This window comes from Colias philodice, chromosome 13 (assembly GCF_061535455.1).
Source record: "Colias philodice isolate Cphi_HAF_F1 chromosome 13, ilColPhil1 Martin Lab GWU primary, whole genome shotgun sequence".
Classification (NCBI taxonomy): Eukaryota; Metazoa; Arthropoda; class Insecta; order Lepidoptera; family Pieridae; genus Colias; species Colias philodice.
Genome location: NC_143098.1, coordinates 9,899,757 through 9,914,372, shown reverse-complemented (window position 1 = coordinate 9,914,372; position 14,616 = coordinate 9,899,757). Strand labels below are relative to the sequence as shown.

The window sequence follows — 14,616 nt, the reverse complement described above, 5'->3', positions numbered from 1 at the left end:
TTTATTCATATTATGTACATTCAAAACAATTGCTATTATTAAATCTGATGTAATTATTTTTTCATAAATATATAATTATTATTAATTACATAATATATTGCACTGTGACATATTTACGTATCAATTTATTTTTGATGTTCTTAATTGTCTTTTATAAAATTTAAGTGACGCATTCGCATTGGGATCAACAATCCGATAAGAAAAGAATGGAGACAACATATACATAGCTTTGATTTCAATTCTACAGATACAAAATATACAATCTATCTAAAATGATACAACGGATGTTTCCTGCGTTTTCTCGTCAAAATACCGAAACAACGTAATTATTGTATAGTAGTTGGGCGTGAAAGTAAAAAAACAAATGAAAAGTGTTTTCCATATGATTATTTATTAAATTTACGCGATTAAGAATAATTTCAACGATACAATTTAGTAACCGAGAATTCAGAGGATTAAAGAAAATACCTGCCTGATCATTTTATCAAACTCTAAAAGAATTATGGTTATTTCGCATCACTCGGTTTATTAGTTTGGTAATAATTATTAAAGGTAGTTACAACCCTAGCCATTGAGTCGAACGGTAGGCAACACAATATCGACTTTGTGCGGGTACATATGGTACATTTCTTCTTGCTGTGAAGCGTAATTATTATTATTAAGATTTTTTAGGCTATTTTGAATCAGCTGTTCTAATTTAATTCTAGAAATTTATTAAAACGTGATTTTTTTAAAAGTATATTATGAGTTTATAAATACCTCAACCAATAGTTATTGTGTCCTATCCTCATTTCTTTATATCTTGGTAGTTAACTAAAGTGTTAAATTTACATAACCTCAACAACAACATTTACACTGCCACTGCACTAAAACTAAACTAACTAGCTCTCTAGCTATAAGAACCATCCTCGTACTTCAAGGGATATAATAAAAAAAGAATTATCGAAATCGGTTCAGCCGTTCTCGAGTTATGCGCTTACCAACACATTTTGCGATTCATTTTTATATATAAGACTAGCGGTCCGCCCCGGCTTCGCCCGTGGTACATGTTTACGTTTTCTCTACATAAGAACCATCCTCGTACTTCAAGGAATATAATAAAAAAAGAATTATCGAAATCGGTTCAGCCGTTCTCGAGTTATGCGCTTACCAACACATTTTGCGATTCATTTATATATATATACTAGCGGTCCGCCCCGGCTTCGCCCGTGGTACATAATATTTACGTTTTCTCTACATAAAAACCATCCTCGTACTTCAAGGAATATAATAAAAAAAGAATGATCGAAATCGGTTCAGCCGTTCTCGAGTTATGCGCTTACCAACACATTTTGCGATTCATTTTTATATATAAGAATAAGATTATGTGAAAATAACCAGGAAGGTGAAAAACATATTTACGAAAACATAGTAACATAATATGGCTGTCGCTACAATAATTATATTTCAATTTTATCTTTTTATACCTAGTAGAACTGGCCGACGAATAAAAAAAATCGTATTAGAATAAATACAATAAATTACGGAACAAAAAAAGGATTGTAATTTGTAACTGAATTAGGTATGTTTGTTTCTGGGCGCACCGTTTTCGACGACGCGACGCGCGACGTAAGCGTATAGGTATAGGTACCTACTTTGCTAAAACAAACTAATAAAATTGTGTGTCTGTCTGAAAATTCGGAAAAGCATATTTTGCAAGTTTGTAATTACTTTGATAGTTTACCGATTTATAATAATTGTAATTGTAATTGTATAATATATAATTTGCAATGTGGTGAAATTTCATAAAAATCACGGGCCAATTTTTTGTTTTGAATCCCACCGAAAATATAATTGCGTTATTAGAATAATTAATTACTATACCTACCCACGATCAATTATTACAATATAGTCTCAAATGCATACTAGAGAAATATTGCAATTTGATTCAATTAAAATGCATAGCATACAAAAATAAATTCACAACACAAGAAATTCCGCGCGCAAATCATAGCGCGTGTCAATGAAATCAAGAATGTTTTATATCAAGCCGACGGGGACGAGCGACGACGCGACGCCGAACAAAAGTACCTACGACGGACGACCACGCTTCGAGTTGCCAAACAACATGAGTAATAAATTGTTTACAAAAAAAACAAGTTTTCCATTTTTCTGTATGAGTAGACAGAACTTCAAAACGCCACCTGCTACGGTTTATATTATGAACGATTGTTATAAAAATAAAAGTTATATTTGTTGGTGTAAACTATTTTATTGATCAATAATTTTGGAATTTAAAATTGTCAACATTGATTACAATAAAACGCAGTTTTATTTTATTACACTATTGTTTTTTTTATCAAAACATGTATTTGAAGTACCATATAATATTATGCTGATCCAAGCATTTTCACTCAAAACTAATATCACTAATGATTTGTAAAAGTAAATTATTTCAATATACATTTCATAACCAACATGTAAGAATAATTATTATTATTCCTACCTACAACAACAAACCTAAAACACTATTTACTATGGGAAAATAACCAGGAAGGTGAAAAACATATTATTATTTACGATTTCGACGCACTCGACTTTTAGTAAAATATAGTAGGTAAACATAATATTATGGTTTTGATTTTTGCTACTAGTATAAGAAAACTGCGTGTTCAAACTACTTGTTTGTCTGTCTGAAAATTCGGAAGTACTTTGGTAGTTTACCGATTTATAATAATATTGTATATATCGTTGTTTAAAAAATATTCAAACACAATAAAATATGATATACCTACTGATTTATCACTGGTTTCAGTGATGAACTGATGAGTCAATTATAGCCACTATACTTTCGTCATACGTGTGTATGATTGATGTGATTTGCAACGTGGTGATATTTCAGAAAAATCACGGGTCAAATTGTCCCACCGAAAATATAACTGCGTTATAAGAATAACTATACCTACGATAAATTATACATAATACAATATAGTCTCAAATGCATACTAGTGAAATATTTTATTTGAATCAATAAAATAAAAAAAAAAATAAAAAATAATAATAATACAAAAATAAATTCACAACACAAGAAAATCCGCGCGCAAATCATAGCGCGTGACAATGAAATCAAGAACTTTCGAGCCGACGCGGACGACGAAGGAGCCTAACAAAAGTACCTACAATCATAGGCGGCTCGTGACAAAATTGTATGGCCGTGTTCACTTGAAATAAAACAACGAAAATAGGTACCTACAATAGCGTTAGCAGTACAAAAAAAATGAGCACCACATTATAAATGTCTATTTATACACTAAAAATTATAGAGTATTTCAAAACGAATTCAATTATTATTTAGCAATAATTAGAAAATCCCCGAATTTGCATTCGTGATCGTATTCATAGTGTTTGTCTACACTAATATTATAAAGAGGAAAACTTTGTTTGTTTGTTTGATTGTAATGAATAGGCTCATAAACTACTGGACATTTTACCAATGTTTGCAAGTTTGTGATTACTTTGATAGTTTACCGATTTATAATAATTGTATACTTATATCATTGTTTAAAAATATTCAAACACAATATGATATAGGTACTGATTTATCACTGGTTTCAGTGATGAACTGATGAGTCAATGTTAGCCACAATACTAATCACTTTCGTCATACATGTGTATGAACTATGATTGATGTGATTTGCAATGTGGTGAAATTTCATAAAAATCACGGGCCAATTTTTTGTTTTGAATCCCACCGAAAATACATATATTACTAATTGCGTTATTAGAATAATTAATTACTATACCCACGATCAATTATTACAATTTACAATATAGTCTCAAATGCATACTAGAGAAACATTGCAATTTGAATCAATTAAAATGCATAGCATACAAAAATAAATTCACAACACAAGAAATTCCGCGCGCAAATCATAGCGCGTGTCAATGAAATCAAGAATGTAATTTTATATCAAGCCGACGAGCGACGACGCCGAACTAAAGTACCTACAGTACCATTTACCTTCAGTGTACAATACAGTTTACAGACCTACGACGGACGAACAATAATGAGTAATAAATAAAAAAAAACATAGTTTCTAAGGTCATTAGTTTTATTTTATTTTATTGTTATTTTCTTTGAACGATTGGAAATGAAATTACTCAATTTTTACACAGAACTTTGATTTATTAGAATTATGCTCATTATGCATAAGATAACGAACGCGAATGCACGACATCTAGCGCGTCAATGTCTAAACATCGCCTTTCGTTTAGACATTGACGCGCTAGATCTGTAATAAGTATATAGTCTATGCGCTAGATGTCGTGCTTTATGTCGTGTTTCGCTTGGCAAAAGTCACGCACACTACTGTAGAAGTGTCAAATTTTTCCGGTATTTTACTGTTGTTTTTCTAAGTAAATATTGTAAATTATTGATTAAAAAGGTCGAACGCGCACACATTTCATTATAGAGAAGTGATAAAATGATTAGTTTTAAAGAAATAGTGTCTGTGTTAAGTGTTTAGAGGTAATCAAAAATGTATGGAGGGACGGTCGGAACATCAACCTTAATAGTTCACTGTAAAAAATTATTGACATAATATATGTATGTAATTATTTAGTAGTACATACCTTAAAAGCTCTCGTAAACCGTACAAGCAGAGAGAAGAACGTATTAGCGTCGCAGCCGCGCGGCGCTTCGCCGAAGTACTCCACGCACGATGCGAACGAGTCCTGGAAACATTACATTATATTATTACAACGATGAAACATTCAGGTGAGAACTTTTAGTGTGTCAGGACAATAAAATTTCAAGTAATAGATAGTAAAAATACTATCACCTAATACAATTTTAATTCGATTCCAATAACACGTGAATGTCAAGTGGATCATTAATATAAAGTATAAATAGAAAAGGTCCCAACATACTTCCTTGTAGCACACCTCATAATTCATATATTATGCAAAATGCCAAAAATTTAATTAATTTGGTTTGCACGTTGTTTTCTATAAGATAACAAGTTCCTAATTAATTTATAAACATTATATTAGTTAACAGGCTGTCCAGTGTCCACCCGTCATTTTGCCTGCGTAATTAAAGGATAAGTCATATTGAATATATGACACTAAAATTTCAAAGTAAAAAAACACACTTTGTCCTTGCCCCCGCGTTATATCACTCCCGGTTCCTATTTTGTAATGTCATGTCTGTTGCGTTCGCGAATGTCATATCTGTTACGTTCGCGAGTGTCATGTCTGTTGCGTTCGCGAATGTCATATCTGTTACGTTCGCGAGTGTCATGTCTGTTGCGTTCGCGAATGTGATGTCTGTTGCGTTCGCGAATGTCATGTCTGTTGCGTTCGCGAATGTCATATCTGTTACGTTCGCGAGTGTCATGTCTGTTGCGTTCGCGAATGTGATGTCTGTTGCGTTCGCGAATGTCATGTCTGTTGCGTTCGCGAATGTCATATCTGTTACGTTCGCGAGTGTCATGTCTGTTGCGTTCGTGAATGTCATGTCTGTTGCGTTCGCCCCCTTTAACTTTCACCCCCCACTCCATCTTCACTTTCACCCCCCCTTCACCATCACCCACCATTCACATTCACCTCCTCCACTTGTACACACCCCCCCCCCCACCCACCTGCGCGTGCTTGGTCTCGTGCCGCAACCGACGCAGCTTGTCATGTGCGTTGGCGATGAAGTCGCGCAGCACGTGCGCGTGCGCCGAGCGGTGCGCGTCGCGGGCCTCACTCTCGCGTCGAGCGGCCTCCATACCCCGCTCTAACTCGGCCACATCGGCCAACACGTTCTCTAGCGACACTGGAATAATTATTAGGCAATTAGTCAGGAGAAAATAACAATCTTCTTCTTCTTCTCTTAATTCATGGCTCCACCCAATATAAAGGGACTTCGCCAATGTCCAGTATATATGAGAGACACAGAACTCAAATTTCAGTCACTTAGACTTGTGCGGTTGTGACAGAAAATAACAATCAAAATCTGGAAAAGAAAAAATGACGGCAAAAGTTAGCCACAATGTGTCAATGTCCAAATCTCTATCTCTCTCTCTTACACATACACGCACACAAATTCAAATTCAAAAACATAATTACATAATTTTTTTTAAAAGAACACCCAAAAATTTAAATTAAATAGAACTTTCATGAATTGAAATTCCGAAATGTTAAAATTTTAAATGTCCATCACATATCGCCAATTGATTAATAGCATTAAAATATTGAATCACTTCATTAAAATACTATCACCTAATACAATTTCAATTCAATTCCAATTACAAGTGAATGTCAAGTGAATCATTAATATAAAGTAAAAATAGTAAAGGTCCCAACATACTTCCTTGTAGCACACCACATGTATTATGCATAATTTAAAACTACCAAAAATTTTATAAATTTGGTTTGCACATTGTTTTCTATTAAATAACGAGTTACTAATAAATTTATACACAATGTATTAGTTAACAGGCTTTCTGCCCGCGATTTCACTGCAACTAGTGTTTTATTAAAAGAAAAGTGGCATAGAATATAACTAACAACAATAATTACAATGACTATTTAAACTCACCTTGCGCAGCTTTGTCGATATACAACAATTCGGTATCGAAGCTCAACAACTCCGGGAAGTTCTGTCGTATCGTCGCCACGATATAATGCAGTAGAGACACCCTTTTATCCGTCGACTTTGTGTCCATAAGAGTATCTAAGGACTGTAGTTTAAATCCATACGCTGGACCACGTTTACTGCTATTCAAGTAGTTTCCGAACGCTAAAATAATTTCTAGAACGTTCCGGAGTTTCTGGGACGATTTAACTGAGGAGGAGCCAGATATTATCGCGTGAATTTGCGGCGTGATCAAGTGTATGTTATCGAAGAAATTGCCCATATAGCTCATGATGGACAGCTTTGCGGATATCCTCTCGACCTTGGCCAATTGCATGAGGAATTTGTCTTCTTCGGTCAATTGGTTGATGTTTTTCTTCTCAGCGACGTATTCTTTGTACGCTTTCTGTTCAGCTTCTGTGGGCACCATGCGTTGTAAGATCTCTACGCTTTCGAGCGGCAGTTGTTTTAGGTCGAGATTGTTTATCGCGGCGATTACTTTTTCGACTGGCGTGTCGAGTTTTCTTCTCGAGATGGCTGAAAAGTTAAAATGTGGGTTAAAAGCTTTCTAAATACAATAATTATGTCGTAAATCACTGGTATCTGTGATGCCAAATATGGATTTACAATTATTTAAAATGTGGCCAATATAAATAGCTTTTCTATTTGAAAAGTCATATATTGGTCTTTGTTTAAGAAGGTCATGAATCATAAAATGGTGTTGGTTGCTTTAAGTCAATATTTAAATGCACACAAAATTGATCTTGATTTTTTTCATCCTTCTGTACAATATTCTCAATTATTTAGCTTTGTGGACCTGGTCCCCCCGCCTGTCTGTTGCTGCAGCTGCAGCTCTTACACATCGAAGTGCTTCCGCAACTTGTTCGGTCTGCCCCACTGCCCCTGCCCTGCCCCACTGCCCCTGCCCTGCCCCACTGCCCCGTGCCCCTGCCCCCTCTTCTCCTATTGCCCCACACTCACCAATGTTCCTCAGACGCGTGTGCTCCAACAGCGAGGTAGTATCTGCCCTGCGGAATCGCTTGCTGGGGAAAGACGCAAGCTCGTCCGCAGCGAGCGGCGCGGCACACGCACTGCCGATACGGAACTTCTCCTCAAACTCGGCAAAGTTTATGCGCCTGCGCGGACGCTCTTCGTCTAATTCGTTGAATATCGTGCCGCGGACCTATAGGTGTTTATATGGACGTGTAAAATTGCGTATGGTTACGGTACAATTTGGTTTTAACGTTTCGGAAACTCAATGAGTATCCGAAATATAACTTTCAAGCAGAACGCGTCACTGCTATACTAAATTACACTAGACACGTAACAATTTAAGTGAAAAAAATCATTTGGGGATATTAAACAATATAAAAGTTTTTACACAAAAAAAGGGCGTGTATCGAGCACACGCGTCCGAAGTGAAACTTATTTTGCAAAATTTTAAATGAAACTCAAACAAAGTAATACTCAAAGTAATAATTCTACATGTGACTAGGAACACAAAACTTCGACAATCATCTGCATGTGTTACCCGTATGTATTTTTAAAAAAGAATTCATCTTTTTTATACGTATCACAAAATAAAAGACCCTTTTAACTTTTTAAGTTCATGACCATGAAGATCTCTATTTTTTACCGATCGAAATGTTCTGAATGTAAACACATTGTTCATTGGTGCGAAACGCCCACTCAGCTAAGCATATACACACTATTTTTTATCACTATGGCAGTATATGTGATAAAAAATAGTGTGTATAACACATTTAGGGCCGATTTTTCAATGCTTGGATAAAACTTATCCGTCAAATAAAGTATTACACGATAATATTAAAATATCACGTAAACTGTCAAATACGGGAAATTAGAATACGTTTTTAAAATGGTAGTTTTATACATTATTCGACGAATAAGTTTTCAATAAAGCATTGAAAAATCGGCCCTTAATTAACCATATACGAGCAAATAAACATTGATTTGATAAAAATTCTCACCTGATTCGGCTTGAGCGCGATCCAATTCAACGTCGGCAGCTTATACTTCGTATCCACCTTCCTCTTGATTGTCATTGCGTCCGTGTGGTGCGGGGGTTGCATGAGGCCGGGCGCGGGCGGGGCGGGCGGCGCGGGGGGAGGGAGCAGCACCGGCGGGGGAGGGGGAGGGGGAGGGAGCGGGGCGGCCGGCGCGGGGGGAGGGGGAGGGGAGGGCGTGTGCACGTCGCCGTTGAGGTGCGCGTGTGTGGGCGGGGGGAGCGTGTGTGCGTGCGGCGGGGGAGGGGGAGGGGGGGACGTGTGCCCGTTTGTGGTGCCGTTGCACAGCGCGTGGGAGGAGATCGCGCCCACTGTAAGTTGATGTTGTTTTTTTATGGATAGATTTGTGTATAATTAAACTTTTTTTGAACTATGTTCGCCTTGTTTATAATAGGTACGTAGGCACAATAATAATATATTTGCAAATACTTAATTTACACCTGCTTTTGTTAATCATATTTTGGCAGCGTACTAAAACTTTAATTATACAATATAATTTAAAAATAAATAAACAAACTAAATTTTGTTATCATTTTTATATCACATCATTTTTGATTCCTTCAAATTTCAGCTAACAACAATATAATAAAACATTAGTATACTCACTAGAAGCACCTCTCGGCAAGGATTTGGTGAGCGATTCGAGCTCTTGCACTTTAGACTCCAACATGGATTGTCTGTTACGAGAATCCTGTTGCGCCCGCCGTAACGTTGACACCTATAAACGATTTAAAATAAAACATTTGAAACTTCATAATTCCATTAAATTTCTATAAATATTAATATTATCGCCTGTTAAATGGTCTAAGTAGCTTATAATTTATTGAAATGACCATCTATTGCGTGGCAGTAATGTTCAAGGTCTATTGTATTGCTTATTACAAAACTCTGCTTTATACACGGGTAGGCAGAGTTTTGCTTCAGACAATTTATGAACTAGTTATTTATTGTATGTAAATGTAAAATTCTAAATTTATGATGTATTATTATGGCATTTTGTAATAGTGTGATATAAGAATAAATTAAAACGGGCGTTTTAGCCGAGTATTTGTTTTATTTCTTTGCTTTAGCTTTTTCTCACTCTAACAAAACTTTTTTTTTACTATAGATAAAAAAAAACGAATTACCTCTTCAACCACCTGTCGTCTGGCCTCAGCCAGTTGATCTCTCTCCTGTCTCACTTGCGCCAGTTCAGATTCTAGTGTAGCCAGTTTCGCTATTGCATCTCGCTCTAACGCGGCCAGCCGCTCGTGCGCCTGAAAGAGATGAGATTATTATATTAAGTTTATTCAATTTATTGAGCTTACAGGATTATTATATTACCACTATTACTTGTTGTCGGAACTATAATTTAAGAATGAATTTTATGAAGCCATTAATTGTGGTGCGTTTTTTTTTTGACACAATTTTTAAAGTTTATATTACACCCTTTTTTCATTCCTGCTGTTCGCACGTACTGCACGTGATGCTATAACTAAAGGAAAGGTAGGTAGGTATTCGATCATTGTTATTACAAAAAAAGACGTGTGGCACTCGGGGACTGCCGCGGTAAAGCTATTGCATGCTATGCCTTCAAGCCACACCTCCGAGCCCATCGGAGTGGGGAGTGTGAGGTTTTTTCGTTACGGAATTCCTCGATTCAGTTCCCGCGCTCAAGGCCCGCGATAGAAGCTATGCAATAGCTTAACAATTAAATATTTAGTACAAAAATACTATTAACTTCAGAAATGTGTAATGGTCTGACCATCCTGTTCTTTTCTCCCAACCATTTCGACCTCCTACTATTTACTTATTTCTCTACTTCACAATAAGTTTCCACTCACATGCCCCAATTCATCCTCTAGCTCGTTCACTTTCTCCAGTGCTGCAGTTTTAGTTTCACTGTCTTCCATTAACGCTGCGACGTCGAACACGTTGTCTAGGTATGCTGATATTTGGACCTGGATAAAGGGATTAATTGTTATAAAAAAATATATAAAAAAAGCATGAATCCATCCAATAATTTTTTGTAATTTTTTGACCATATTTTCTGGAACTAAATTTTTTAACTGTTAGTTTAAAAGGCAAAGGCAAAGACAGTTTGAGGCCTGAGATGGGGATAAGGTAGTTTTTATCCCGGAAATCCCACTGGAACGGGAATTTTTTTTTGTCAAGTCTGTAGTCAAAGGTTTTTATTTGACTATGCAGCTGAAACTACGATCAAAAAGCTAGAATTATTTTTTAGTTAAAATATTCTACTTTGGCTGGATTCAAGTTAAATTTTAAGTAGGTTTTAAGTAAACAATATTTACCTGCAAATCCTCACTTTCGCACATGCGCAATCTCTCCAGATAATCATCCAACTTGAGCGCCGTGAACTCGTACTGCAGATGCACTCTAAAGTTCATATCTTCTACAGAGTGCACTATTATGTTTACGAACTGCATACACGCCACCTGGTGGTGAAAAATTTAGTTTTAATTCACTTTGTAATAGGTTAGGTTCCTGTGTCGAGCACTCGTGTCAAAAGTGAAACTTCTTTGGCAAGATTAAAAAATACACAGTATAAACTCCATGACGTGACGATATTGCCACGAAAGAAGTTTCACAACAAAAATATTTAAAATTCAACAATAGACTATATTTACTTAGTATTTACCATAAATTCAATATGGAAGGTATCGTAGTTCATAAAGTACTCCATCAGAGTGTGAAACCGTCTCGGCTCGCCGACCACCTCCTGAAAACATAACCAAATATTAATTGACATATTAATAGACCAAAACAGTGTAGATGCTTTCGTTTAGAAAAACAAAACATTTATGTTTTATCAATTCCCAATTTTTATTCCTATTATTTTTGATGTTATTTTTTTATCATGTACAACAACGACATACTGTTATTTTTTCTTATACTATAGATCATTTATATTTTTAAATATTTTTGCGCTCAGATTATAAAACAAAAGGCAGAACATGTTTTCCGAACCCTCGAACGTATACATACTTTGCTGCTTTGACACAGTATACATACTACAAACAGTAAGGCAACTGAGCCTTTTCGATAAAATAGATTGTAACGTTTTTGATATTTTTTTAGTGGAGCATTTAATTTCTGTAGGGATCAATTAATCGTATCGAAAAATACATTTCAAGTTCTGCATATTATGCTTTTGTATTTATGTTTGCTTTAATGACGCCCGCGTCTTTAATGTGCTCTATTTGAATCTGAGTTAATGCTAACTTTTGCTATAAACCATAAAAAAATAATAAATTTTTATCTTCCCCCAAAAATTATTACAAAACAATTTTTTTTCACAAAAACAAAAAACTACCCTCACCTTAAAATTATCAAACGCCGACAATATAATCTGGTGTCCGCCCTTCACCAAACAGATGGCCGCGAGCAGCTCGAGCACGAGCGCCTTCGTGCGCAGCGAGTGGTGCACGAGCGACAGCGCGATGCTGTTGATCGCCTCGCGGTGTTGGATCACCATGTTGAACCCGTACTGTTGATGAGCAGAGAGTTAATAGAGGCAGAATACTATCTGATGACTGCAACTACCGAGGCAGAATCTCGCGCAGACACCTTATCTGCTTATAGTAATATTTAAGCACTTTGACATTCAAAATATTATTATATTAAAATTTAAAATTATTATTACTTATATAAAAAAATTAGTGTAAAATTATATGCTTTTTTTCAGCAAATTGACATATTGAATTTAACTTAATGTAATGTTGTATGTTCCCTGTTATTGAAGGTGCAGTAGACTATATTTTATTCAATTGTAAGCTATGTAAAATAATATAGACTGTATCCTTTGTTGGAAAATCATAAATATAAATAAATAAATAAATAGGTCTTGCGAAAAAAAAAAATTGTCGAGTCAGATGACGGGCAGCAGCTTTAGAACGTGTGCCGTTACTGTTGGCGAGCAGAGAGTTACAGAGAACAGGGTCACAATACAAACTGGCAACCACTGACGAGGCAGATGGCAGCCAGCAGCCAGCGACCGCCCGGTCGCCATTTTCACATATCATGTAAGATTTTAGGGTGCATGTTCAGTTGCCCTAAGTAGTTCCTCACCTTATTGTTCATAATAGCACGCATGCACATAATGCACACGTGTATATCGTCCGTAGAGGCGCCCATGTTAAGCCTCGCCGCGTGTCTCGTGCGCCGTCTCGCGACCGCTGGACTCGCGGCGCCGTCCGCTTCGGAGTCAGCTGACCGGGCGCGTCGCCGCCATGTTGACGTTAGTGTTGAACTCGCTTCCGCGCCGCTTATGTCGGATGTTGTTGTGTTTGCTATTGGAACACATTAATTTTTTAATTACACTTCTTCACATTAAATAATTTGTAGTGATAAAAAACACGATTAAACAAGATAAACTCATAACATCAGCGAAAGTTTGTGGGGATTTGTGTCTGTGTTTGTTACTCTTTCACGCAAATACTACTGAACCGATTACAATGAAATTTAGCACACATATAGAAGGTAACTCGGATTAACACATAGGATAGGTTTTATCCCGGAAATCCCACGGGAACGGAAACTATGCGGGTTTTTCTTTGAACATGCGGGCGAAGCCGCGGGCGGAAAGCTAGTCCTTGATAAGTGTATAAAGTTTGAATAAAATCTATCCGTTTAAAATGGATCAAAATCGAGTTTAAAGGAGTCGTTTGTACACAAATAAAAGCGTGTTAATTACCTCCCTCCCCCTCCCACATGACATCGTGTAACAAAACATTTAGCGTAGCGTTCATCTTTGTAAGTTTAACGCCAAAAATAAAAATTTTGTGATTATAATAGCAGCAATATCCCACTAGACGACTAACAACTTCTTAATCATACGTATTCAATATCCTGCAAGATCTTCCTTCACTATAACATAATCGTATACAAAATTCTCCATACCCTGGTGTATCCCATCGCTGGACTGGCTCCTCGCCAGCGCGATCCGCTGCTCGTGCCGCATCATGCTCAGCCTGAAGCTCAGGTAGTCGATCAGCACGTCGAGCCCCTGGTTCTGCTCGTTCAGGAATTCGCGAACCCATCTGTAAAAATTAATCTTTAATCAAGACAAGCTTTTAATGCAAACTGCGTTTGAATAATATTCAGACTATGCTAAAATATTAATTAATATTTATTTATCTTGTGCGTACTGTATTTACAATTGAGAGATCTGTACACTGTACAGTCTTAATAATGAACACGAAAACAAAGATAGAAGAAACACAAAAAGCTGTTTAATTTCGTTTCCCTTCTTCAGAATATTGAATCACATATATTGCAAGATGTTCACCTTATGTCCAATTCAGTTGCCAAGTTCCTTGAAAATGGCTATCTTTGCTAAAAATCTGCCAAGAGGACATTTTAACTGTTCTTTTTTACGTAGATGGGTTTGTAGACCAAATAATTACCGTGATTTACATACAAAAATGGGTTTTAAGGCAATAAATTAACCTTAATTGGCCACTACATGTGTCAATCTAAGTTTCTCTAATTAATAAATAATAAAAAAACACATCCAACGCTCGATTCTTGTAATATTTAAACTAGTTTATCGCTCTACTTTGAAATAGAAAACATTGATGAGATATAAATGACGGGAGATAATGAATGTAACATATTTTAAAAAGCTGAAATAAGATAAAACAGATTTAACAGGAATTTTATTGAGTAAGATAATATTTAATCTGTAAAAGGATTTCCTTTGTTACTCATAAATTTGTGGTTACCAGAAATTATTTAGGCAATTTGATCAGTTCTTATAATTAATATTTAAACATGATAATTGTTAAATGACCTTATTTAAAATGTTACACTTACTCTATGTGATTGGTTCGTAGCGATATTTCCAAATCCCGTAGCACTTGTGTCGACGTCGAATCGCCTACCATTTTTCGTTTCTGTAATTTTAAAAGACTAATTTTAAAAGATCCTCACCTTTTATTGCCTATTCTGGAGTACCGCAAGGTTCTCATTTAGGTCCCTTATTTTTCA

At 36.0% G+C, this 14,616-nt stretch overlaps 1 protein-coding gene across 2 annotated transcripts in view; it reads right to left on the bottom strand.

The window, feature by feature from the left end:
• Frl (formin-like protein) overlaps window positions 1-14,616 on the bottom strand; it is an 80,115-nt gene that overhangs the window by 7,668 nt on the left and 57,831 nt on the right. For both annotated transcript variants that reach the window (XM_089702747.1, XM_089702746.1), the window contains exons 3-16: window positions 14,443-14,522; window positions 13,528-13,667; window positions 12,697-12,917; window positions 11,948-12,115; window positions 11,267-11,347; window positions 10,920-11,063; window positions 10,452-10,568; window positions 9,756-9,884; window positions 9,235-9,346; window positions 8,593-8,939; window positions 7,583-7,784; window positions 6,566-7,138; window positions 5,622-5,800; window positions 4,612-4,713 (exon numbers count right to left, since the gene is read on the bottom strand). In XM_089702747.1, the coding sequence (XP_089558873.1) occupies window positions 4,612-4,713; window positions 5,622-5,800; window positions 6,566-7,138; window positions 7,583-7,784; window positions 8,593-8,939; window positions 9,235-9,346; window positions 9,756-9,884; window positions 10,452-10,568; window positions 10,920-11,063; window positions 11,267-11,347; window positions 11,948-12,115; window positions 12,697-12,917; window positions 13,528-13,667; window positions 14,443-14,522 (2,595 nt within the window). The remainder of the gene's footprint in view (window positions 1-4,611; window positions 4,714-5,621; window positions 5,801-6,565; window positions 7,139-7,582; window positions 7,785-8,592; window positions 8,940-9,234; window positions 9,347-9,755; window positions 9,885-10,451; window positions 10,569-10,919; window positions 11,064-11,266; window positions 11,348-11,947; window positions 12,116-12,696; window positions 12,918-13,527; window positions 13,668-14,442; window positions 14,523-14,616) is intronic.